This window comes from Phascolarctos cinereus, unplaced genomic scaffold, assembly GCF_003287225.1.
Source record: "Phascolarctos cinereus isolate Bilbo 61053 unplaced genomic scaffold, phaCin_HiC Scaffold_4;HRSCAF=312, whole genome shotgun sequence".
NCBI lineage: Eukaryota > Metazoa > Chordata > Mammalia > Diprotodontia > Phascolarctidae > Phascolarctos > Phascolarctos cinereus.
The window spans coordinates 661,105,147-661,131,958 of record NW_027555847.1 but is presented as its reverse complement, the minus strand read 5'-3'; the positions used below and the strand labels follow the sequence as shown (position 1 = coordinate 661,131,958).

Below are 26,812 nucleotides of genomic sequence, written 5' to 3'. Positions count from 1 at the left end.
TACCTCATTTGATCTTCATAACAATCTTGTGAGGTAGGTGCTATTTTGATCTCCATTTTACAGTTGAGGAAACTGAGGCAGACACAGGTGACTTGCCCAGGATCACACTGTTAAGTGTCTAAGGACAGATTTGAATACAGGCTGTGAGGGTGTTATTTTTAGAAAAGCACAGCATGGTGCACTAATCTTGGAAACAAAATAACAGCAACACGGTTTTTGTGATTTAAGGGTTGCACAGAGGCATCCTAGCGACATACTGGCTTTGTGACTCTGGGCAAGTCATTTAAACTCTCTCTAGGCAGGTCCTTCGGACTCTGAAGCTCCAGAGGCCGTGCAGAGTTACATTGGTAGAGGGATCTTCCGAGCCTGGGAGCTCCCTACAATAAAAACCATCGTCTTGGCTCTGACATTTACCAGCTGTGAGACTTTCCGCGAGCGTCCTCTTCACCTCTGGAGCCTCAGTTTCTTTAGCTGCAAAATGGGAATGCTGACATTTGCCAGGATGGCTGCAAACGTTAAGGCGCAAGGCAAATGTAAGGTGTGCTTACTTTTATTTAGAGGACCCACTCTCGTCAGCTGGATTTGCAGGTTTAATGCATGGTCACTAGCGTGGGCCCCGGCTCTTCCTGTCCCTGCACTCCCTTCTCCCTCAGGGGTCCGCGCCCTCATTTCCATCCCCAGTCTCTAGATTCCCGTCCTGTGGATACCAGCTTCCAGACACCCGTTTGACTGACACCCAGGGCGCAGCACGTGGTTCTGGGACCTCACGATCTGATTGGTGGCACGCCTTCTTTCCATTCTTGCGATTGGCTCAGAGTTTTAGGCCTCTGCTCTTGAGTATTCCCTTCTCCCCCCCCATGCATCCTTCTAAATGGTACGGTCCATCGGTACTTGAGCAGGTAGGGCTAGTCTACTCTGACAGGGAGCGGGGGAGTGCGGGGTGGGGTGGATGAAGAAGAGGCAGGACTAGGCGGAGGGATCCCTCTGGAATGTGACCGCCGACCCCACCCCGACTCTGTAACACCGTTGATTGGTCCAGAGGCCCGAGAGATGGTCGGCGATTGGTCGGCCTCGAGAATCAGCCCCGCCCCTCTCTTGGGCGCCGCTGAGGGAGAGGGAGGCCCCGGCAGCGGCCGGCTGGAGTTCGCGGAGGGACTATCCTCTCGCGGAGGCGGCGGCCGCAGGTGAGTGCCCCCTGGGGGCCGGACCTCGGCACTCTGGGGGTCGGGCGCAAGAGCGGGTCCCTAACGCGCGGGGACGGGGAAGCCGACAAACACTGACGGGGCTGACGGGCGTGGGGAGCCAGGGGGCTCGGACACACGGGGACTCGAGGGGCCGGGGCGGCGGCGCGTCCCGAGACATGTATTCGAGGGCACAGACGCAGGGGGATTCAGGGAGGGTCGTGAGGAGGGGGTCTGGCCAGTGCAGGGACACAGATAGCCATGAGGTGGGGAGCCAGACCTGCTCTGGCACACTGGGACACGGGACCGGAGAGGACGTGAGTGGGGACAGGCCCACTTACACGGAAGCGTAAGGGGGTGGGGACCTAGCGCACTGAGCACCGGACCAGCCGGGGCACGGGGACACAGCACCTGGAGTGACCGTGACCGCCATGGACGCCCGGGTAGAGCTGGATGGTGGGGCCGTGGGCATGTCCCAACGTGGAGTGTGGACGCGCTGTGGGAATGGACACAAAGGGCCCTGGGCCTAGAGAGCGTCTGGGAGCACGTTCCCAAAGAGGTCGTGCCGCTGCAGACGGCCGAGTGGCCGAGTGGCTCGAACCCTGGTGGAGGAGACCAGTCTGGGGAGTGGGGGGCCCAAGAGACTCCGAGGGGAAGGCATCTGGAGCCGCAGGGTCTGTGGGGAGTGGGGGTTATCCGAAAGGTGCCAGACTTGAACCTAAGTCCCAGGCTGGCTTTACAGACACGCAGGGAGGGAGTCAAGGAGACAGTGCTAGGCTACCAGGAGGGGAACCCCCATATCCAGCCCTTATGCCCCCGACGCATCCCCAGTAAGACTCCCTTAAAACCTGGAGGTCATTTCCTCTCCAGACTAGACTAATGGATGATGTAGGGAGCAAGAATTTTGTTTTGGTTCTCAAGCTTTTCTCCCAGAACTGGATACATTGGAGTCTTCATGAGAGACGTTTCCCCAGCCCAGGGTGGAGAGGTGTGGCTGTGGTGGCTGAGCTCCTCCCTTTGGAGCTCCTGCCCCCTGTGACTCAGGACTAGTTTTCTCATGCTGATATTGTTTCTGCTGGGTGGGGTGGGCACCTGCTACAGGTTTCACCACCTCCACCTAATCTCTTGTTTCAGGGAGGTTGCTGGGCGCTGGTTCCCAGAGAAGGGATCCGCTGGGATTTCTCTACTCTTTCACTCATCCCATACTGGAAAGTCCCATTGAGAACAACCTATGAAGGCCTTGAATTTGGAGCTGGAGAGACTTGTATTTGAAACCTAGCTCTGCTGTTTATGAGCTGTGTAGAGAAGTCAGTTTTCCTCTCTAGGCCTCAGTTTCTTCATTTGTAAAATGGGTATAATACTAATTGCACTGCCTTGGGGCTGTTTTGAGAGAAATGCTTTGTCAACCATAAACAATTTAGAAATGGGACTTATTATTAACAAAACCCTGAACTCGAGAAGGGGTGAGGTAGTTCCCTGGAGACCCAAGTATCCTGGGTCTTAGGAGAACAGCTTGGAGGTGGGAGATAGGCAGACACTGAAAATGCTTGAGTCTCATCTCTGCTGAGTAGGGCAGGCATCTAGCCAGCATTCTCTCCCCAGGAAACACCCAGTAGCCTGTTTGGTTTGTCTGGCTGAATCAGCGCTGCCTGGCCCGCCCTCATTCCATCCAGAGCAACGCCCCAGATGAAATGGGGAGCCAGAGCAGGGTGATCTCTTCTCTTGCCCCAGCCTCTTGCCCAGGAAGCTTACAGAAACCCCTTCCTCCCCAAACCTGTTTCTCCTTAACTTGAATTTTTATCATACTATAAGGTTTATATAGTGCTTCCTTTTCTTACCTGTGAGGTGGGCAGGGTATTATTATACCTGTTTCACAGAAGAGGAAATTGAGGCTCATCTAGGTTGAAGAGACTTCACATGGGCACACAGCCAATAAAAATTAAGTTTCATGATGTCTCTGGGTCTTGCTAGTGTTAAGAGGATGGGAACCTGGAGTTCTTGCCTTCCAGCTGCCCTAAATCTTCCCCCCATCCCCAAGAACCTTAGTGTATTCCCACCAAGTTTTCTGTTCCAGCAGATACAAGCTCCTTTCCTAACATCTGGAATGCTTCTCTCCTCTCTCCCTTAACCACTGGGCTCCCTATGCCATGGAGAAAGGGAAATGAAAACTTAGAAATGTGGGAGGTTGGAGGGGGAAGAGGAAAGACAGAGAGATACTCCCACTGGGCCGTGGGAGTCTAGGCTGAAGGCTCTGACAGAATACAATGGGGCCATGTGTTCAGCTCTGGGGAATGAAGAGGAAGAGAGGAACAAGGTCCTGGGCCTGCCTTTACAGAGTTCGAAGTCAGATTGAGGAGACACACTATCTTGAGTTCACTAAGTATTTGTGAGTTAGCCCTATACTAGGAACAGTGGAGGGAAAGCAGAGTAGGTGCTGACGCTACCCTCAGTTAACAAGCTGGTTAGAAGAGGCATCCCTACAGTGAGCTCCCTCAGGGCCATCACTGCTACCGATTCCCTCATCCTCCCATCAGTGCCTGGCGTCAAGGCTCTCAGTAATGGACTGATGGATGAATGAGTGAATTAAGAATCATTTAATTTTAGTTCAATTCAAAAATTTATCAAGTGCTTCAGTTCAGTTCAGTACCACATGTAGGAGAGTACTGTGCTGGGTATCAGGGATAGAGGGAAAGGTCTAACATAGATTCTAGTACCACTAGTACTCCCCTCCATGAACACCTAGCACATAGTAGGCAGTATAGACATGCTTCTTCCCTTCTTCCCCATACCCTAGAATCCTCTGCTTCCCCGCTTGTTGTATTCTGACTCAGCCTGTTCAAGCCTAGCCTAAATGTTACATCCAGGGATATAACATCAAGAAAGACTTCCCTAGGGGGCAGCTAGGTTGCGCAGTGGATAGAGCACTGGCCCTGGAGTCAGGAGGACCTGAGTTCGAATGCAGCCTCAACACATAATACTCACTGGCTGTGTAACTCTGTGTAAGTCACTTAACCCCAATCATCTCACATACACAAAAAAAAGACTTCCTTGATCCCTGGAATAATCTTTTCCCTAGGACTTCTCTACCTTTCTTTGTTTTCCTGTATCTCTGATTTACTTTGGGATATATATGTTAACTGTATATTATATTTAATCTTTGTGCTTTATCTCCCTACTAAACTATAAATATCATGAGAGAAGGGGCCAGGTCTGATTGAAACCTTGCGTCTCCCCAGTACCTAACATAGTACAATCACAAAATAAGCACTTAATACATATTTACTGAATTGAACTGAGGCTTTATTTATTAGCATCCATTCAGAAAGTCAACGTTAAGCTCCTAATGTGTACAAATTCTTGTGCATACAAAGATATATATGACACAGACCTTGGTGTCAGCAAATTTGTAATCCTGAGATTGTAGATTTTGAGCCAGAAGGAACCCTAGCTTGTCTAGTACAACCTCATCTTTTTACAGATGAGGAGATTGAGGCACAGAGAATCCGAGAACAACCTTCCTAGCTGTTTAGCCTGGAGAAATGACTTATCCAAGGTCTCACAAGTAGTGTCAGAAATGAGATTCAAACCCATATCCTGCAACTTCAAACCAAGCACTCATTCCACTCTACCATATTGCCTCATGGGCAATTAAAGCACACAAATAAGTGATATGAGAGAACTTTATGGTAAATTAAAAACACGGAGTCACCAGACAAAGGCTTGTGAGAAATGGGAGTCCAGTGAAATCACTTTCAGCTTCAGCAGTTAGTCAAGACTTAACGTAGGGAGCAGCATTGGCAGTGGGGACTTGAATGGAGCAATTTCAACAGATAAGGGTTGGACAGTCATGAGGGATAATGTGAATAGATACCTAGAGGAAGGGCAGGACGAGGTGAGAACTGGGAGTAGAGGCATTGGTTGTGGCTGGGATACATGTGATCAATAAGCAATAAGAGGAGGGCCCAGGGCTTAAACGTCACTGAGGTCGGGGGAGCCTTCCTAGAGCAGAAGACTCATCAAATCAGAGCTTGAGAGCTGGAAGAGATACCAGAGACCAGAAGTTCTACTTATAGATGAGGAAAATGAGGTCCAAAGAGGTGGTGAAAGTGTCTGAGGTCACACGGGTAGTAAGCAGCAGTTTCAAACTCAGATCCTCAGACTCTTAAATCCATGGCTTCTTCCACTCCATTGACCTGCTTGGACTTGAATTTGCCTTGAAAGGATACTTGGACAGTCTGCCTTTTTGCCATCCACAGATCTCCTGGGAGCCCCCCCTCCATCACCTTCCATGCCTCTGGGACTTGGCCGTCGAAAGAAGGCACCACCCCTGGTGGAAAATGAGGAGGCAGAACCTGGGCGGGGTGGGCTGGGTGTAGGGGAGTCGGGGCCCCTGGGTGGGAGTGGGGGAGGGGGGCCCCACGTGGGCCTACCTCCCCCACCCCCATCTCTTCGGCCCCGACTGGTGTTCCACACCCAGCTGGCCCATGGAAGCCCAACAGGTCGAATTGAAGGCTTCACGAATGTGAAGGAATTGTATGGCAAGATTGCTGAGGCCTTCCGCCTGCCCCCTGCTGAGGTACGACTGCCAGGAGCTGGGTCCCTGACCTAGATATAGGACAGAGTAGGTGGGGGGGGGAGTTGTAATGGGGAGGTAGGCATCTAACAGTGGGCTGGAGGGAAGATCAGAAGCTGGGAGGGCCAGAGCCCTGGGCCTGGATCCTGGACCATGGGAAAACTGCTTGCCAGGGTCACAGATTCCCAGAATTTCAGACTTGGGAGGACCCTAAATAGGCGTCTAGTCCCACTGATACCTGCGAAAGAATCCCCCCTGCATTGTGCCAACAGATGATCATGCAGTCTCTGCATGAGGAGTAAGCAGACCTGAACATAAAACCCCAGATGTGGTCTGAGCAGAGCAGAGCAGGTCCATCACCTGATTCCTGCAAGCTCTGTATCACTTAATGCTACCCACTAAAACCCCCATCTGCTATCTAATCAGTTCCCACTTCATCCTGTACTTGTGTCCCTGACTTTACATTTATCACTTTTAAATTCCATCTTATTTGATTCAGCCCAATTTTCTGTCCTGTCAAGATCTTTTGGGATCTTGAATCCATCATCCAGCATACTTGCAGTCCATCCTAGCTTTATGTCATCTACGTGTTTCACTGGGACATATCTTTGTCTTTATCCTGTAATTGTTGATCAAAATGCTAAACATCACAAGGCCAAGCACAGATTCACGTACATGTGTATACATATATACATATACACTCTGCTGGAGATGTCCTTCCCAGTTGACTCGCTCAAATACTTTAATAGTTCCTTTTAGCAAAGCAGATCCCAATCATTCTGTGCTGTTCTCACCCTTGCCTTGCCATAAGTTCACCCTAAGAATTCCACCCAGTGAGCTGGAGGCCTTCCTTGTTTTCTCCTAACACTAAAAAGATACCAGTGGAGTACAGGCTGCCCACACATCATCCTTGCCCTCACTATGTGAGCAGCCTAACTTTTTTTTTTTTTTGCTTTTTGATGAGGCAGTCGGGGTTAAGTGACTTGCCCAGGGTCACACAACTAGTAAGTGTCTAGTGTCTGAGGTCACATTTGAATTTAGGTCCTCCTGATTCCAAGGCCAGCACTGTATCCACTGCGCCACCTAGCTGCCCCTAGCTTTTCTTCCTATCATAACTTCCCCTGGTGACATGTTTTACTCCTATTCTTGGATGTTCTTCATTGGTTATATACTGCAGCCTCATCCATGGGTCTCCCATTCCCCTCTGTGATCTTTTCATTTCTTCAGAGAAAGTTGTATTCCAGATTTTGCATCCATACAACAACACTTTTAGGAAATGGGTATTCAAAAGATGGGCCTTTTATTTCTAAAAGACACTTGGGGTTGTTTGCAGTTTCCTGAAGGCATTCCAATGGGCTTCTCCTGTTTAATTCAGGGCCTAGTTCATCATCCATATGTACTGTCCCAGACAGACCTACTGATATTCACATTCTGTAGGTGATCCATCTGGTTACATTGTCGTAATCAACACAATAGACAGCCTTCATCCACTTCATCTTTTCTCTGTGGATGGTCGGACCAAACTCCTAATATTGAATCCCTCATTGCTACTTTTTGGTTCTGGCCATTCAGCTAGTTCCAAATCCAACTAATTTTAATGTCATCTGACCCACAATTTGCTGTCTTTTCCCCAAGAATAGCATGAGCTATTTCATCCTTTGGTTTGCTACAATCTAAGTAAACTATATCCATAGGAATCCTCTGATCGTCAGTTTTAATAACCCTGCCCAAAAGAACTAAGGTGAGGCTCTTTGTAACTATGGCTAACTTCTTGTTAGTAGTGTGTTCTAACAGGGAGGCAGGAGAAAGGCTCGCCCCGTGAGTATTTTCCACCACTGAAATCGTGGGGTAGAGACAGGAGTTGTGGTGGGTGTTTGTGCGTCCGGAGATGGCATCCAGATGTTGGGGATCATTCTGGGGCGGATCTACAAGACTAGAGAGCAGCTTCCCAAGGGATTAGGATCTAGATGAAAGGGTCTTCTTGGGATATAAACATTTAAACACACACGCCCATCTGTCAGTCAGAGGTATGCCCACGTCCTGGGGCCACAAGGGATAAGGTTTGCCCTGAGGGCTAGGGTTGGGTGGTCCTTTGCCCATCCTCAGGCCGGCTTCTCCTCCCAGGTAATGTTCTGCACTCTCAACACACACAAAGTAGACATGGAGAAGCTGCTTGGGGGCCAGATAGGGCTGGAGGACTTCATCTTCGCCCATGTCAAAGGCCAGCGCAAGGAAGTGGAAGTGTTCAAGTCAGAGGAGGCCCTGGGGCTGACCATCACAGACAACGGGGCCGGCTATGCCTTCATTAAGGTACTGGGGATATTGGGGGTGGGGAGCACTGATGCGGGCCCTTACATGGCGTAACAGAAGGAACGTTAGAGGACATCAGTTCACCCAGTTCTAACACTTTTTAGCTGCGTGACCTTGGCCAAGTCCTTTGACTTCTAGGACCCCCAGTTTCTTCATTTGTCAAATGAAAGGGGAAGTGGGGACTGTCTAATCCCTGCCCAGAGGCAAAGCATCAGAGACATGAATTCACACACACATCTTATGGGGCAGCAGACTCAGGGTGATAAAAGCCTATGGTGCCAAGCTGGTGTGTCTCCTTCGACAGCGGATCAAGGAGGGGAGTGTCATTGACCGGATCCAAGTGATCAGTGTGGGTGACATGATAGAATCCATCAATGGGCAGAACCTGCTGGGCTGCCGGCACTACGAGGTGGCCAAGATGCTCAAGGACCTGCCAAGAGGCCGCACCTTCACCCTCAAGCTTACAGAGCCCCGGAAGGCCTTTGGTGAGTGGCAGAGCCTGGAAGCACATGCTCCACAGAAGAGGGTGGGCACTGGGAACTGAGCAGAATCTGGGAGAGGAAGGGGCTCTTGACCTGAGAGCTGGGATGAGAAAGGAGCCTAGGCTTCCTGCCTAGATTGGGGAGACTAGGAATCTTTATCTGAGCTGAAATATAGAGACCAAGGGGCACTGGGAGAGGCATGGGGCAACGCCCACCCCTTTTGGGATCCTGCACCAGGGTGGGTTGAGGTCCCTTTCTCCTGTGTCCCCCATCCCCAGCAGCCAACAGGTATCCCCCCACCTTCATATTCAGGCCACAGGGGGAGCTCCCTACCAGGGAAGAGGCCCAGGACTAATGGGTTTGCTTTCCTGAAGGCTCTGCAGGCACTAGCCTGTGACCCACCCCCTCAGGGGCCCGGGGAGAGCTTCCTTCTCCCACCCCTTCTGTATCATATGACCCTCCCCCCAGCACTGGTCTCAGGTGGCAGCAGCTGCCACTGCCTGGCATGTTCCCGGCCTGATGATCTCTCTGGCAACCCAGTTCCCACCTTATCTATTAACTCTGTTAACTCCCCCAGCTTTGTCTCTTTGCCCAGCCAAACCTCTGACTCTTCCCCCATGTCCTCTCCTATACTCAACCTCTACAAACTTTATTTCTTTCCCTAGTCTCAAGCGCTGCCCCCCCCATTCAATTCCACTAAACCTCCCCATGTTTCCTTACCTAAAAATCTCCCCAAGGCTCATGCCTACAGTCTCCCTGCCCCCCAGCCCCTTCCCTTTCCTCTTCCACACTCACACTAATTCACTCCACAGTACTCAGAACCCTCCAGTGTCCCACTAGTTTACACCTGCTTCCCCCCCAAAATTCTTTCTTCCCTCATACTCAGACTTCCCAAACCCTTGAGGTCCCCACCTCCAGGCTCCAGGCCACAGGGAGCCCCTGCTGGGGATGCTTGGCTGCCCACAACTGATGCCATCTCCAGCCCCCCTGTGATTGGCTCTGCTGCCTCTCAGGAATGGGACCACAGCCCTGGGCCAAGATGGGGGAAGGGGGAGAGGGCAGGCATTATCCAGCTGCTTCCCCAGCACAGGCTACAATGTTGGAGGCTGGACAGGGGCCAGAAAGGCTGCTTCCATATTGGAGCGGAGAGAGAGAGAGAGAGAAGTGAGGCATCCTTTTCCCAGTTGCCCTCTGCTCACCGTACTTCATTGCTCAGGGACCTGGCCTCAGGGCACAGCCGAGGGTTGGGCCAGGAGGGGCTGCTGAAGGAACCAGACATCTTGTTTCCCCTTTCCCAGGAGCTCTGGCAGTCATTCCCCTTTCAGCTGCTCTGCATTCTCTTAGGAGCAAAGGCTTTAGAGCTGGAGGGGACCGTTGGGATCATCTTGTCCAACACCCTTTATTTTACAGAGAAGAAAACTGAGGCCCAGAAGGAGATACTTGCCCAAAGTGGTCTTGATAAGTAGTAGTCGGAATCTGAACCTAGGCCCTCCAGATCCAGTGCTTTATCTACTCCATTCTAGTCCCAGCCCTGAGAACCAGACTTCAGGGCTTTCATTTCCTATCCCTCTTCCCTCCAACAAGAGGCCTTTCCCAGCTGCAGAACTTCTGACCCCAGCCAACCCTTAACCCTCCTCCTTATCTCCCTGTACCTTCTCCAGCCCCCGGTGGAATGCCTGGGAGGGGGCTCCAAGGGAGGAAGGATCAGGGGCCAGGACACCTCTCAGAGCAGTTTGAGGTAGTTGAGAGTCAGGAAACTTGAGTTTGAATCCTGCCTGGGCCACTTACATGTTTGTTACCTTAGGCAAGTCATTTTCCTTTGATAAGTTCCTACACCACCACCAACACCATCCCCAAATGAAAGGGCCTTTTCAGCTCTGAGTCCTATGACATCAGTTGGAGTTGGGGCCTAGGAGCTCCTCATTCTGCCGGGGCTTAGTGGGGAGAAGCAGGATAGAGTAATGGAAAGAACTCCAATTTGGCTTTGAATGTAAGCCCTGCAGCTCATTAGCTTTAGGACTTTGGGGATATGACTTTACTACTCTAAACCTTAATTTCCTCATCTGTGAAATGGGGGTGTTAGACTTGGTGATTGATGTCTAGATCCCATCAAGTTCTTAAACTCTCTGAGGAGGCTCAGGGTCCATGGGTGAGAGGGGCTAGTTGGACCAAGGGTAGGAGGGGCAAAGGGAATGTCAGATACTGACACCCTCCTTGCCTGTCTCAGACATGATCAGTCAGAGGTCAGCAGGGGCCCGCCCTGGCTCAGGACCCCAACTTGGCACTGGCAGGGGGACCCTTCGCCTCCGTTCTCGGGGTCCAGCTACAGTGGAGGAGCTGGTAAGTGGCTGTGCTGCTGGCCCCATGTTCCCTTTCCCCTGCCTTGTGTTGCCTGGCTCACCCCCTACCCTGCTTTGCTGTGCCTTGTATATGTGGATTCTATACATAGTAAGTGATTAATGCAGATCGAGAGTTGAATTGAATTGTTTTCTCTCCCCCCCTCCCCCCCCCAGCCTTCAGCATTCGAGGAGAAGGCCATTGAGAAGGTGGATGACCTGCTAGAGAGTTACATGGGCATCCGGGACACCGAGCTGGGTGAGGTTCTTTGGACAGGGATGTGGGGCTTGGAGGTGAGGGGACCTGGGCTGGGTGCTTACAGGGGTTCGGGCAGGAGTTAGGAGTGGGGGGTTCGGGCTATTGACCCCGCTCTTTCCTTTGAGCAGCAGCCACCATGGTAGAGCTGGGCAGGGACAAGCGGAACCCGGATGAGTTGGCGGAGGCTTTAGACGAACGGCTAGGTGACTTTGCCTTCCCTGACGAGTTTGTCTTCGATGTGTGGGGAGCGATCGGAGATGCCAAAGTTGGGCGCTACTAGGACTCAGATTGGACTGACTCCAAGGAAATGTGGGACAGAGTTAACATGAGCCAGGGCCTTGGGGCCTTGGGAGCAAAAAGTCTGGGAGACCAGACACCTGGGGCCCATCCCAGCATCATCATTGCTGTTTAGGGGAGAGAGCACTGAAGAGGTCTTTGTCTGGGGGCTCAGAGAGAGAGGGAGGAGGGGTCAGAGAGAAGAACTGAGCCAAGGATCCGGGCCCCCAGGCCTTTACCACTATTACCACCACTGGAATCCAACATTCCCCACACAGCCAGAGTAGGAGGGAGAAGGCCTGACCCTCAGTGCTCTCCATCCAATCGGTACAGCCCTTCCCTCCTCAGCTTGGCTGGGGTCCCCAGGGAGCCCCCCTCCTCCCCTTCCCACCTACCTCAGTGTCTAGATTGGGGGAGGGAGAGCTGGTAAGCCTCCCCCTTCTTCCCGCCTCACTTTTCCACATCAGCGGCCAAACTGGCCCCACTCCCCACCCTGGGGCGCCCAGCTTTGTTTCAGGGGGAGGCTGTGACCTCTACCGGTTTCCCTGAAGCAGGGGAGGGGAGTGGCAACCAAGCAGCCACTTTTCCCCCACTTTCCCCTGATCTCACTCCAGCAACTGCAATAAGGTCACCATCACCACTATGAGACTCCCCAGACCTGTTACCTCTGTATTTGAACTTGACTGCTGTGAACCCATCCCCTGTCCTAGGACTGACTTCCCTTAGGTGTCCCCATGGATCCCCAACTGCCCTCACTGACTTTGAGGGGATGGGGCAGGCCATGATTGGGGGGTTTTATATTTGAGTTGTCTTTAACATAAAGAGATCTCTTGAGTGGTGCTGAGCTGTGTGGCCTAAGGGGTGGGGGGCTGAGCATGATCTGGGAAAGAATGTGTAGACTGAAATCCATCCCCTCTGTGCCCCAAATTGAATTAGGAGACCTTGGCCCAGTCTCCCCTGCCTCTTCCCGCCCACTGTTCTGCCTGATTAGCGCTCAGGCCCTCCCTCCAGGCTTCTCAGCAAGGGAAGTTTCAGCTGTCCTGAAAGTCTGCATACTTGAGCCCAGGTCCTGGACTGTGCCATTAATTTGATGGGTGACCTTGCCCTCTCTGGGCCTTCTTTTCCTCCTGTGTAAGTTGAAGAGGTTGTGTTTCACTGGTCTCTGAGGTCCCTTTACCTTTGAAGTTCTTTCTGTTGGCTTCGCACCTCCTGAAGAGGCAGGGCCTCTTCACTCTCACCCTCGCCCCTCCGGCCTGTCTGGGGCCTTGTATCTCTAGAAACCAGCCACATAACAAGGGCCTTGTCCCATCAGAAATAACACATTTTTATGTTTTGCAATTTAGAAAGCATTCTCCAAAACAACCCTAAGAAGGAGTTATGCAAGGATCACTTTCCGATTTTATAGTTGAGGAAACTGAACCCCACGTGGGAACTGTTGATTCAGATTTAACATTCTTAGTGGGAACATCAAAGTCCTCAAGTGTGACCCCAAAAATGAAACAATGGCATAGGCTAGATGGGATCGGGAGGAGCGGAAGTGCCTTCCTCTGCTCCCTGCCTGCCTGGGGAGGGGCTCTGGGCAAGTGCCAGCTTCAGCATATACTTGATGAGTGACTAAGCAGGCCACTTCCACTGCTCAGCCTCAGTTTCCTCTTCTCTAAATTGACACGGTTGGACTGGTTCTTGTCCCTTCCAGATCCCAAATCCTGGGAGTCCCAGCTCTAGTCAAGTAGTGTCCTGTCTCTGGGCCTCAGTTTCTTCCTTGGGCCAGACACATCCTAAGGGTAATCTCACCAGCCTTTGAGAGCACAAGTCAGCAAGAGATGATGACTGGACCCTGATGAACAGACCTGCTGGCAGCCAGAACCTTTCCCTCCCCACCCTGAGCCTGGACCCCTCAGGCCTTGGGCCAAGCTGATGGAGGAAGATGCAGGGAGACTGACATAAACCCGACACCATTGTTTTGACAGTCAGCTCTTCATCTCTGGGAAGGGGAAGGGAGGGCCTTAGGGAAATGGGTGCAGTTGCTTGGTGGGGGGAGAAATTAGGAAAGCCAGCTTCAATCCCAGCGTTCTGATAGGAACATTAAAGTGGAGAAGTTGGATCAGAGAGGTGAGGGGAGGAGTAGAGAACTAGCTGGGCAGATGGGGATCCTTTCATAGATTCCCCAATGGGGTGTGAAGGGGGGGTGGTTCCAGGTCTGGGATGTCGCCCATTTTGTGTGTCTGGACGATTCAGTCTTGTTGTATACATCTTTTTCAAGTCTAGGGTTCCTGCTATCTCTGGGTATAAGGGGGGAAGGAGTATATGAGTCTTAGGGGTCTAGAACTGCAGAGTTCAAAATGGGTCCCAAGAGAGGAGGCTTTAAGAGGGAGGAGGGAGAGAAAAAGTTACTGGGGAGGCAGGACTCCTGGGTCCCCTCCTCAACCCTCCCCTTGTCCTCATCCCAGCTCCAGCCTCCTCAGGGATTACATGTTCTTTGGGAACCGCCTCCAGCCTAAGCCTGACATAAATAAAAGAATGGGGGGGGGCCTCCAGCCCATCCATTCCTCCCCCCCACCCTGCTGAACCCCACCCCCCACCCAAGGGAAGAACATTACCTCCCTCCTCTCAACTCATTTCAGGGTTTATGCCTCCCAAGCTGCGTGCCCTCTCCATCCCTGGCATCAATGAGTGATGCCTGGTGCCTTTGTCCCTGAACAGTTCAGCAACTAGTACCCCCCAGCAAAGCCCTGTTCACGAGCCAATATTTCTGTGGAGTCCCTGTCCATCCATGAATTGCCTGGAGCAGGACAGAGGTTAGCACCATGTGTAGGGGGACCCTGGATTTGGGGTGAGGAGAAGATTTTGAACCATTAGCCATTCTTTGTGACCCTGGGAGATTCACCTAACTTCTTGGACCTTAATTTTCCTGTTGAAAATGAGAGGTTTGGACTACATCACCTCTGAAATCGTTCCAAGCTCTCAAGCCCTTGGGTTCACTGGGAAGTTGGGGATCAAGTGGTACAAGCAACTGGGAAAGGGTCCTCTCACCTGAGGTGCCCTGCTGCCTGGAGCCCCAGAGGGAGGGCTGCAGTGGGGAGAGAAGGGAATGTGTATCTGAGACACTCACATTTTCCAGTGTTTGGATTTTCTCGGCATTATTATTGTTATTAATGAGAAAAGTATGAGGGCCCCATGCCTGAGAATGGGGGGTAAGGAACTAGAAAGGATGGGGGTGGGGGATGGCTCAATTTCCTCTCAATTGGGGAAGGATTGGGTTATGATCTTCAAGAACCCTGCCAGCTCAAAACCCAGCAATTCTATGAAGCTCTCTAGGCTTCTTTGTAGGTCTAGTGGAGGGGAGATGATGGGGACAGGTCAGACCCCCATAGCCTAAAAAAAACATGGATGGCAGGAGGGGATGCCTTGTAGCAAGGTGCAGTGAGAAAAGGCCTGGCATTGGTTGGGGACAGTTCAAATCCTGCCTCTGACATTACCTTTGTGTCCATAGGCAAATCCACCCCCTTTGAACCTCCATTTCCTCACCTGCAAAGCAAGAATAATAATCTTTGCATTGCCTGCCTCACAGGGTTGTTGTGGGGAAAGCATTCGGTAAATTTAAATGTGCTGTGGACATGGAGTCATAATTGTTAATCTCTTGACCCCCTGGTCACAGAGTGACCAGTGGGACCAGGTAGTAGGGTATATCCTTTTTCTGGGTTCTTCTCACTGGATAAGCTGAGTTGGACCCAAACCTAGCATCTACTGTTCGGGGAGAGGGCTCCCTCGGGAGCCCCTCTGGGGCCACAGACTGTCAGAGAAGGAGGGCTGCCAAGTAGGTGGCCCTGGCGGCACTAGGCCTGGGAGGATGGGGCTGCTGCAGTGCCAACAGCGTCCCTGGGTTCTCCCTACCCCTGTTTCCGCCAGGGCCCCACCCTACAGCTACCTAGAAACTGGGTGCCTCCCTCTTGTGGACCCTGGCTCCCAGGAAGAAAGCTGGGTGGTCTGTATTAAATAAAGAAGGGGAGGGGGTATCTCCTTGCTAATAGTATCAGTGCTTGGAGATGCTAATAGGCAGTCCTCCCCTCTCGACCTCATGCAGGTTAGGGGGGAGGGATGAGGGGTGATAGGGGGTTAGGGTGGCGCAGGAGGAGCGGCTCTGGGTTGCTGGAGGCGGGATGGGGGCGGGAGGGAGCAAAGGAGCCGCCCCCCTGAGCTCAGTGAGCCGGGGCCCTGGAGAGCTACTGGCCTTGGGGAGAGTGCAGCTGGGCGCTGAGGCTGAGAAGGAGTGCTGCTGCGGAGCCAAGCCTGGAGGGATGGGTCCCCGGGGCCCAGGGCCACAAGAGGAGCATCAGGTAAAAGAGGCCAGAATGGGCTGGTCCCAGGAGCCTGGGCTCCCCAGCTCATCCTACTTGGGAGATACGGGAGCAGTGCCTTGAGGGGCTCAGGGTGGGGCTGCCTGGGAAAGAGTGCAGAGCAGGGAGAACCCCTTCTATTCCCTCTCATGTGTCTACCCCCAACCCAATGTGTCATCTACCTCTATCCCCCACCTCTGTTTCTCCACCCTATCTGTCCTTCCTAACCTCTACATCCCCTAACTTGTGTCTTGATCCTCCTCTATAACCCCACCCCGTCAACTCTTATTCCCTATCTTGGCACCTTCTTGTTTGTCCCACAAACCTTTCTGATTGGGCCGTCCATCCGTCCTTGTCTGCTCATATCTTATTCTTCCCCCTCTATTTCAGTCTTACCACTCAGCTTCATCTGTCCCCCCCCAGTCTTTCCCATTCCGTCTCTGTACCTACCATCTGCTTCTTTTGTATGTCTCTCTGAACCTGCTCCCTCTACCCTTTCCTCCCAGTCCTTCTTGGAATACCTGGAGTCAGATTCAGGCCAAAGGTCACTCCCTATGCCACCCTGCCAGGGGATGAGGCAAACCTGCCACAGTCTTTGGTGTTCAAGGGCCCTGAATATGCATAGAGGTGGTGGGAAGAATGGATAATGTAATTGGGTGGGGCTTGGGACTAGGTGGGAGGTAGTGTGGAGAGATGAAGACGAAGGAGATAGGAAAAGTTGGGGGGGAGTACTATGCAAGAAGGGATGGAGAATTGGGGGGATACAGGGATGATGGAGTATGGGGGGATGAAGAATAAGACATTGGATGGGGACAGCAAAGGGCTATTTGCTGTCATCCTCCCTTTCCCTCTCCTTTTTTCTCCTCTTGCTCAGACATCCACTGCCACCTGACATGTCCCCTTGCCCGTTGTACAACCTCAGCTGGCAAGGGGAGAACTCAACATGCCTAGAGACCAACAGCTCAGAAGTCCACCCAGCCTCATCCCCAGCGATGCCCATTTTCTCCATGACACTGGGCGCTGTTTCTAATATCCTGGCTTTGGTCATTCTTGCCCGGGCCTTTATCAGATTCCGCCGTCGCCGTACTCGGGCCCCCTTCCTGCTCTTTGCCACAGTTTTAGTGGCCACAGACTTTGTTGGCCATGTGATCCCAGGGGCCCTGGTCCTGCGGCTCTATGCCACAGATCTGGCTCCTGCTGGCCCTGCCTGCCAATTCATGGGGGCCTGTATGGTCTTTTTTGGCCTGTGCCCACTGTTGCTGGGCTGTGGGATGGCAGTTGAGCGTTGCATAGGAGTGACCCAACCCCTGCTCCATGCCAGTCTGGTCTCAGCTGCCCGGGCCCGCCTGACACTTGGGATACTTTGGGGCATTGCCTTAGGCATTGCTCTCCTGCCCCTGCTGCATGTGGGGCGCTATGAGCTGCAGTATCCAGGAACTTGGTGCTTCATAGGACTGGCCCAGCCAAGGGGCTGGGGTGAGGCCATCCTGGCAATGCTCTTCTCTGGTCTTGGTCTGGCCTCTCTACTGACTGCCCTGGTGTGCAACATGCTCAGCGGACTATCACTAGTCCGAGCACGTTGGCGGCGGCGCCAGGGGAGCAGCCGCAGGGTGGCCCGTGGTGGAGGTGGTGGCTCCGTGTCCTCTTCAGCATCATCTTCCTTGTCCTCTTATTCCTCCCCTGTCCCACGCCGAGCTCGGGCCTATGACGTGGAGATGGTTGGCCAGCTGGTGGGCATCATGGTGGTATCCTGCATCTGCTGGAGCCCTTTACTGGTGAGTGGATGCATCCCTGGGCAGACTTCCCTTTGTGGGCATCTCCTGATAGATACCCCCAAATAGTTTTCCTTGGGGCAAGTGGATGTCTCTGAGTGGATATACTCCTCCAAGAAATCCTTAGAGGAAGGATTAGAGTCCAGAGAAACCCTTGGACACTTACTCCTGTGATCCCAACAGTTCTATTGGCCCATAAGTCAACATCCTCTGTAATTTCATCCCATTCTGCTTTCTAGATCACTGCTCCAAATGCCATCCACAAGAGATTCCTGGGCCTCTCACCCCTAGGGATATCCCAAGTCTTGATTCCCCATCTTTCAGAATCCCAAACCTAGGTTTTTCTCTTCCCAGCCCCAGGCTCCTTTCCCCCAGTTTGGACACAGTCTCCTCACTGGGCTTGTTTCTCTGTGCCCCTGCCCACCTGATTCTAGGCTCCCTAAAGGATCATGGGATAGAAGTCATCTAAACTCACTGAGTCTTAATTTCCTTATCTGCAAAAGGGGAACACACTGTCTTATAAGGTGGTTGTAAAGACACTCAGTAACCCTTTGGATCACAAGAGAAATAGGAAGGTTATAATTTCCCCCTTCCTCCTTATCTGTCCCTTTCCTTCTTGCCCCTTCCTTCCTCCCCAGGTGTTGGTGGTGCTTGCTGTGGGAGGCTGGAGCTTAGACTCCTTAGAGCACCTGCTCTTCCTAGCAGTTCGTTTGGCCTCCTGGAATCAGATCTTGGACCCCTGGGTCTACATCCTGCTGCGTCAAGCTGTGCTGCGCCAGCTACTACGCCTCTTCCCGCCCTGGCATGAGGCCAAGGGTCTGCCCAGGGGAGCCTGGGATGCTAGCTCCTTGCGCACCTCTCAGCACAGCACCATTGGCCGCATCTAGTTGTCTTCTGTATGGGCCAAGGTCATTGGCCAGGCTGGATTGTGCAAGGCAAGACTGAGAAAGATAGAGCTGTGGATACCGGAGGTTTCAACCAAGGGAAGGCCTGAAGGAGGTGGAGAGACGGGGTGGGGTGGGGGGAACAGGGAACCTTGAAGAGTGTTCAGCTATTAAACTGCCCAGATGTGAGGAGGGAGATATAGGAAGAGGACAAGAGAACAGCAAACAAGAGCCCTGGGGGAATAACTCCAACTTTGGCCTCGGGCTGACCTGGGGCTTTCGGGGCACTGGCCAGGAGGGAGATGGGGTAGGGGTAGTCCGCAGGGCGGAGCCCAAGGGAAATAAAGATATTTTGCATATTCCATGAGTGTGCCTGCCACTAATCGGATGATGACATTCTCCTCCCAGCCGTCAGTGAACTAAGGGCATGGACATCAATGGTTCCTTCCAGCCTTTGACACTCACTATGTGGCTCGCCCAGTTCAGAGCCCAGGCGGGCATAACACGGGAAAAGGCAAGGGAGGGGCGGAGCAGGGAAGCCGCAGTGACGGCTTCGGCCACAAGGTGGTGACAGAGGCACCCTCAGGGGCGCCACGAGGGGCCTGTTTTCCCAGCTGGGGCCAGATGAGGGCAGCAGGCACATGATCCGACAGAGGCTACAATATGATTCGGGGGCCGTGTCTCCCATTTCTATAACTCCCTTCCTACTCTCACCCCCGCCACCGCCCCCCCTCCCCTTCGTCCCAGCACTGGGTGGACCGCAACCTCCGGGAACCCGGCCCAGGATCTAAATCCAACTAGGAGGGGTGGGGCGTACAACGGCGAGCTGGAGGCCAAGTCCCAACCACAGACCGAGAAGGGGGAAGGGAAAAAAAAGAGGGTGAAGAGACGGGAAGAGCAGCCACGGCCGATCTGGAGCATGCGCACAACTCTGCTGGCCCGCCCCTCACAGCTCTTCCCAGCCTGCTTCGCGGCAGAGCTGTGTCCAAGGCAGAAAGGGAAAAAAAAGAAAGGCGTCTGCCCTCCTTTCCGTTAGCCTCGGCTCGCAGCCTAGCCCTGGCTCCCAGCTTACTCCTTTCCTTCCTGAAAACCCCGCCTCCCCTCACAGTCCTCTCCAGGTCACCTCTTAGAACGAGGCTGAAATGCCACTTCCTACATGAGACCTTTCCTGATCTCCCTACCTGCTAGTGCCTTTCCTCAAATTACTTTTTGTTTATTTTGTACCATCAGACAGCCATATAAAGTGGATTGATATCAGAATAAACCACATTTAGCCCCCCGGAGGGTGACTACTACTTTATACAGTTTCTGGGGGTCCTTTATGGGTCTGCACAGCCCCCATTGGTGTGCTTCCCATGAACAGTCAGCCAGCAGACACCGTAGTTCAAAGCAAAGTCATTAACTAAGAGGATATAATTAAGAACAGCAGTACAAAACATCCCCCCAAAAAAAACCCCTTTGGGTTCATTCTCCACAAATATACCAAAAAAGAAAAAATCTATGGGAAAATTTGGCACAGGATATCATAGTAATGAGGCAGTGAACATAGTTAGCCAGGGCAGCTTATGCCTCTAATATTGCAAAGCCTCGATGTCCTTTTTCTCTTCACGTTTTCTCCACAGCCCGATTCTTGATTGGCAGGGTTGCTTCAACTTTGAACTCATTGTGGGCTCCTCTCTATTGCCTTCTGGGCAGCCTCCTCAAAACTGCTTTCTCCCTCCAGTCACTGCCTTTCTATGTCTTTGTCTGACTGGAACGTGTCCCTCAACTCCCTCCACTGTTCCTTGAACTTTTAAAATAAACTCCCAAACTGATGGATGGGGTGTTTTCTCCTAAGTAGCTCCATTACTAAGCAGAATGTCAGATGGGGGAAGGGAAAGAGAGAAAAATTTCCTCTTCCTCATAGTTTGCTGCCCTCTGGTGTAGATAAAGGGGACACTACACAAAGTTGCTCCTGACCCGAAATTTTTCTTGAATTCTCCACTGGCTGCTTCCAGGGACTGGCGGGGTTAGCTATTTAAAGGTCTCCAGGGACATAACCAGTTTCCAGCCAGTCCTAAACATCTCTTCCAATTCAATCACAGAAATATTTCTGCACTTTGTAAGGAGAGACAGAGAGTAGATGCATCTTCACTAATATATTAATACCTCATTTCCTCTGCAATCTGCCGTTTGCTTTCTGTGCCTACATCAACTGGGGGATGGGGAAACCAATTGGTCGTGGATATGCTATCTCCTATCCTAATGTCAATTACCTTTCACACATACATGATATCTCCCCTATGAATTTAAGCTCTGGGGTTTTGTTATATTTGTCTATGTAGCTTCCAGAGTCTACACAGTATTTAGCACGTAGTGGGCTCTTAGCACATAGTAGGCTCTTGAATTCTAGTTGATCACCTGATTCACAGCCTCTCTCCTCACAGCTTTCTCCTCTCACAATGAATTAATGAAAACAAGACACATTGATAAGCACTCACCGTGTGCCAATTACTGTACTAAATACTGGGTTTATAAAGATGAAAATAACATAGTCCCAGTGAGCTGACAGGTCCTTCTGAAAAGCAGTTCCCAGAGCAAGAGGTGAAAAGGATAGAGTAAAGAGTCGGCAAGTTAGGAAATCTAGGCTGAAAGAACACAGGTGGGATGTGGGACCTCTCATTTCATAGCCCCTCCCTTCCCAGACTCTTTTTTTCTTTTTATTAATTTATTTTATCAACAATCACTTCCATAAACTTGTTTTAAATTTTTCTCCTCCTCCCTCTCCACCTCCCTCCTCAAGATGGCGTGCAATCTGATATAGGCTATACATATACATTCCTATTAAACATATTTTCACATTAGTGATGTTGTAAGGAAGAATTAGAACCAATAGAAGGAACCACAAGAAAGAGAAAACAAAACCAGACAGAAGAAAAAAATAGCAAATAGTATGCTTCGATCTGCGTTCAAACTTCGTAGTTCTTTCTTTGGATGTGGATAGCATTTTCCATCAAGAGACCTTTGCCTTCCCTGACGCTTTCCCCCTCTCATCCCTTCCACTTACTGACCCCTTCCCTCACAGCTCCTCCCTTCCCAGACTCCTTCCCTTCTGAGCCTGCAGCTAAACAAACCTCTCCTTCATATTCCTCCCTCTTTTCACAGCTCTATTCCCTCATTCAATTCAATTCAACAAACGTGTACTGAGTGCTTTTGTGTCTGACTCTCAGTGAGCTTGTGGGCAATACCACACCAATGCTGTACATGGGGTGTTCTTGGCAAAGATGCTGCAGTGGTTTGCCATTTCCTTCTCCAGTAGATTAAGGTAAAAAGAGGTTAAGTGATTTGCTCAGGGTCACGAAGCTAGTAAGTGTTTGAGCCCAAATTTGAACTCAGGTCTTCCTGACTCCTGGCCCATCATTCTAACCAGTGAACGACCCAGCTGTGTCTCATTAAATGCTGGGTTCTAGTGATATAAAAACAAACACAGTCCCTGCCCTCAAGGAGCTTACATTCTACTCCACGACAGCTAGGTGACTCAGCAGAAACCCTCTAGCCTCAGCCACTTAGCTGTGAAGACCCCACCTAACCTCTGTTTACCTCAATCTGTAAAATGGAGATAATAAAAGCATCTATCTTTCAGAGTCCTAAGGATTAAAAAATGAGATTTTTTGAAGTACTTTGCAAAGCTTAACACACTATGTAAGTGCTGGCCGTTAATATTTTTATTTTGAGGAGATTCATGAGAAATACAAAGTAATTAGTAGAGAGGAAAAACACTAACATGCGGAAGAAGGGAGGAGATCTGAGAAGGCCTGGTGTGGGAGGGAGATGGTCCCTGAGCCCAGCTTGGAAGGAAGCCCCTGGACATCCTCTGAGTACATTCCCATGATGAAGCGCCTGAGGAAGAATGAAGATGGAATGTCCCGTACAAACACCAGTTCAGGGGCCAGGATAACTGTAAGAGAAAGTGCACAAAGGGTAGTGATATGAAACAACCCCAGGGGCTCCCGTTGCCGCCAGAAGCAAATACAAAATGCTCCAGTGGGTGTTCACAGCCCTTCAGCACCCAGCCCCCTCCTGCCTTTCCAGTCTTCTTACCCCTTCCCCCCCAACAGGTGCTCTTTGATCCAGTGACTCTGGCCTCCTGGCTGTTCCATGGAGCAGATGCCCTGGGCATTTTCTCTGCCTAGAATATTCTGCCTCCTCCACTCCTACTACTGACCAGCCTGGCTTCCTTTAAGTCTCAGCTGAAATTCCACCTTGACCAGGAAGCCTCACTTAGCCTTCTTCATTCCAGTATTTCCCCCTTTTTGATTGTTTTTTTTAATCTAGCCTGTATGTAGCTTGTTTTGTATATGTTTGTTTTCATGTTGTTTCCCCTGTTAGATTGTAAGCTCTTTGAGGGAAGGGAACTTTTGCCTATTTTTGTATCCTCAGCGCTTAGCCCAGTGCCTGCCACATAGTAGGTGCTTAATAAATGTTTATCGACGTGAAAGGCAGATGGGAGCCCCTTTAAGAAGGGTTTCCAGGGCTAGGCTGAGGATTTTGTAGGTTATCCTAGAGACAACAGAGAGATCCTGTAGATGTTTAAATAAGGGGTGGACGACATGGTCAGAGCAGTATTTGGGAATATCAATTTGGCAGCTAGAGGGCGGACAGATGGGAGAGGGGAGAGGCTGGAAATGGGAAGTCCAGTTTGGAGACCAGAGGTCCCAGTGCTGAGGCCCGAAACGAGGGTCACTTACATATCTTCTAATTTCCCAAAACTCCTGAGCTGGGGAAGGAAAGGGCCAAGCACTCCAGGATTTTTGCCAAGAAAACCCCAAATGGGGTCATGAATAGTCAGACAAGACCAAAACACTGAACAGCAACTACTCATACAGTGGCCCCTCCCTCCTTTTCCCATCCTCTCTCCAAATAGACCCTCTTAACCCTCTCTTGCCCAGCCCCTTCACACATCCAGTTCTCTTACCAGAATCTCCCTTCTTTACACCATTGAATTTAAGGACTTTAAGACTTACAATCAACAATCCCAGAGTTGGAAGGGGCCTTGGAAACCCACCCATACTTAAACTATAGTCACCTTCCTGAGACCAAGGGGGTTTGCTGGGAGAGAAATGAAATTTAATAGAAATCAGTGTAAAGCCTCCTAGTCAAACAGACATCAATTTGGGGTGTTCTCTTCAATGATGTCTTTGGTTTAAAAAACAGAATCAACAATATCAAAAGCATTGGATGTGGAATCTGTGACCCTGAGCTAGGATCCTGGCTCTGTGTGATCCAGGGCAAATGTCTTAACTTCTCTGGACCTCTATTTCCACATCAGAAAATAAGGGGGTTGTACTGAGTGATCTCAAAGGTAACTTCTGACTTTATATATGCTCACAGGAGCACTTTACAGTATCTCCAATGAGTGTATACTCTACAGTATATCCAACAAAAGCCTGCTAGTTCCCAAAGCAGCTTTTTCCACTCCAGGATGACTGTTAGGAAGTTTTCCCTTACATCAAACCCAAATTTGCCGCTTTGTAACTTCCCATTTCTCCCAGACCATTTTCTCTGGCTATCTCCCAAGGCTGGAATGAGCTCACTCCTTCCTTCTGACTACTGACCTCTCTGACTTCCTTTACGTGCCAGCTGAAATTCCACCTTCTACAGGAAGCCTTCCCCAGACCTTAATTCCAGTGTTTTCCCTCTTTTGCTTGTTTCCTATTTATCTAGTATATTATTTGTTTTGTATATATTTATTTGGAGCAAATGCTCTGGAGCAAAGCAGAATAAATCCAATACATTTTTAAGGTGCTTGCTCTTATCCACCTCTCCAAGTCTTTTTTAAAGGCTTAACTTCCTGATCCTTTAACCAGTGTTCATATGGTAAGATCTCAAGGCCTTTCACCATGCAGATTGTCTTCTTCAGGATACACTCCAGCTTCTTAATGTCCTTGCCCAGATGTGGCATCCATAATTGACCCTGGAGCTCCAGATGAAGCCTGACTAGGGCAGACCACTGCCAGACTCTGATCACCTCCCAAGACCTTAGGGATATTATAGGGCTGGACAGGGAGTAGGCATGTGACTTCATCAATACAGGAAACTCTTGAGTGAGGATTCCCTATACCAATTCAGCTCATCACCTTCTCTATAACTTACAATCATAAGGATTGCTTAGAGAGTCGGATCTCTTTTAATGCAGCTAAAGATCACATGAACTTTCTTGGTTACCCCCCTCACACCACTGATTCATGTTGACTTTAGTCACCAAAATCCTCAGATCTTTTTCCCAGGAACTATTGACTAGCTGCAGTTCTCCCTTCTTGTAATAATAATACAGTCTAACATGTATATAGTGCTTCAGCGTTTGCAAAATGAGTGTCCCATAGGCATCTCAAAATCAATATATCCCAACCAGATCTCATTATCTTCTCCCCACCCCCCTCAACCCTAATCCTCTCCTGAACTTCCCTATTCCTAGTGAGGGTACCGCCACCTTCCCAGGCACCTCAGCTTACAACTTTGTTGTTATCCTGGACCCCTCCCTCTTATTCACCCTTTGTATAAAATCTGGTGGCAAATTTGATCAGTTTTACTTTGCAGCATCTCCCATGTATCCCCTTTGTACAATCACAATGCTGGTTCAGGTTCTCATTGTCTGTCACCTGGACGGCAGCCTTCTAACTGGGCTCCTGGGCTCATCTCTCTTTATTCCACTCTGTATTCCATTCAGTAGACGTGGTGATTGTCTAAGGCTTAGCCCTAGCCACCGTAGACCTCTGTGGATCAATAAGCCCCCATGGCTCCCTATTACCTCCAGGATTACATATCAAATCCTCTGCTTGGCATTTAAAGCTGTTCCTAACTGGGCCCCTTCTACCTCTTCAGACTTCTAACACTCCACTCCTTTCCATTCCATTCCATCCATTGAGATCCAGTGACATTGACCTACTTGCAGATCTCTGACAGAAAGGACACTCCACCTCCCACCTCTACATCCTTGCACTGGTTGTCCTTCAGGCCTGGAACATTCTGTCTCCTCACTACTACCTCTTAGTTTCCTGGATTTCCTCAAGACTCAGCTCAGATGTCACCTTCTGCATGAGAGCAGCCAATGCCCTGCTTCAGATCTATCTATACCCAGTTATTTACTTTTTTAAAATTTATTTTGATTTATCAACATTCACTTCCATAAGCTTTTGAGTTTTAAATTTTTCTCCCCACCACCCTCCCCAAGATGGCACACAATCTGATATAGGCTATACATATACATTCTTATTAAACATTAGTGATGTTGTAAGGAAGAATTAGAACCAATAGGAGGAACCACCAGGAAGAGAAAACAAAACAAAACAGAAGGAAAAAATAGCAAATAGTATGCTTCAATCTGCGTTCAAACTCCATAGTTCTTTCTCTGGATGTGGATAGCATTTTCCATCATGAGACCATTGGAGATGTCTTAGATCCTTGTATTGCTGAGAAGGACTAAGTCTATCAAAGTTGGTCATCTCACAATGTGGCTGTTACTGTGTAAACGTTCTCTTGGTTCTGCTCACTTCACTCAGCATCAGTCCATACAAGTCTTTCCAGGTTTTTCTGAAGTCTGCCTGCTCATCATTTCTTATAGCACAATAGTATTCCATTACGTTCATATACCAACACTTGTTCAGCCATTCCCTAATTGATGGGCATTCCTTCAATTTCCAATTCTTTGCCACCACATAAACAGCTGCTATAAATATTTTTGTACATGTGGGTCCTTTCCCCATTTTTATGATCTCTTTGGGATACAGCCCTAGAAGTGCTATTGCTTGGTCAAACAAAGAGTATGCACATTTTTATAGCCCTTTGTGCATAGTTCCATCGGGGTTAAGTAACTTGCCCAGGGTCACACACAGCTAGTGTCAAGAGTCTGAGACCAGATCTGAACTCAGGTTCTCCTGACTACAGGGTCAGTACTCTATCCACTGTACCACCTAGCTTCCCCTGGCATCATCATTTTTAACAATGGTTCAGCAATCATATTTGCCAGGTCTCTCTGTTCAGAGGCAATGTGATTTGAAATCAAGGAAAACCAGGTACCTTCAAACTTCCAAACTTCCAAATTTCACAACTCCACCAACAGTGCATTTGTTTTCCAATTTTCCCACGTCTTCTCCAACATTTATCATTTTCCTGTTTTGTCATGTTGACCAGTCTGATCGGTGTGATGTGGTACCTCAGAGTTGTTTTGATTTGCATTTCTCTAATCAATAGTGATTTAGAACATTTTTTCATATGACTATAGATGGTTTTGACTTCTTCACCTGAAAACTGTCTGTTCACATCCTTTGATCATTTATCAATTGGGGAATGATTTGTATTCTTATAAATTTGACTTATTTCTCTATATATTTTAGAAATGAGGCCCATATCAGAAACACTGTTTG

General features: G+C 50.1%; 2 protein-coding genes across 2 annotated transcripts; both read left to right on the top strand.

Moving 5' to 3' along the window:
• Positions 1 to 1,077: 1,077 nt before the first annotated feature.
• On the top strand, positions 1,078 to 12,251 carry GIPC1 (GIPC PDZ domain containing family member 1). Its single transcript, XM_020979938.2, has 7 exons — positions 1,078 to 1,184; positions 5,438 to 5,757; positions 7,879 to 8,064; positions 8,369 to 8,549; positions 10,774 to 10,886; positions 11,060 to 11,141; positions 11,270 to 12,251. The coding sequence occupies exons 2-7, from the start codon at positions 5,470 to 5,472 to the stop codon at positions 11,419 to 11,421; spliced, it is 1,002 nt and encodes a 333-aa protein (XP_020835597.1). The 5' UTR covers positions 1,078 to 1,184; positions 5,438 to 5,469; the 3' UTR covers positions 11,422 to 12,251.
• A 92-nt stretch (positions 12,252 to 12,343) lies between these two features.
• Positions 12,344 to 18,769, top strand: PTGER1 (prostaglandin E receptor 1). The gene is made up of 3 exons (XM_020979934.2): positions 12,344 to 15,754; positions 16,629 to 17,529; positions 18,165 to 18,769. Exons 2-3 carry the CDS (start codon positions 16,648 to 16,650, stop codon positions 18,411 to 18,413), a joined length of 1,131 nt encoding a protein of 376 aa, XP_020835593.1. The 5' UTR covers positions 12,344 to 15,754; positions 16,629 to 16,647; the 3' UTR covers positions 18,414 to 18,769.
• Positions 18,770 to 26,812: the final 8,043 nt, after the last annotated feature.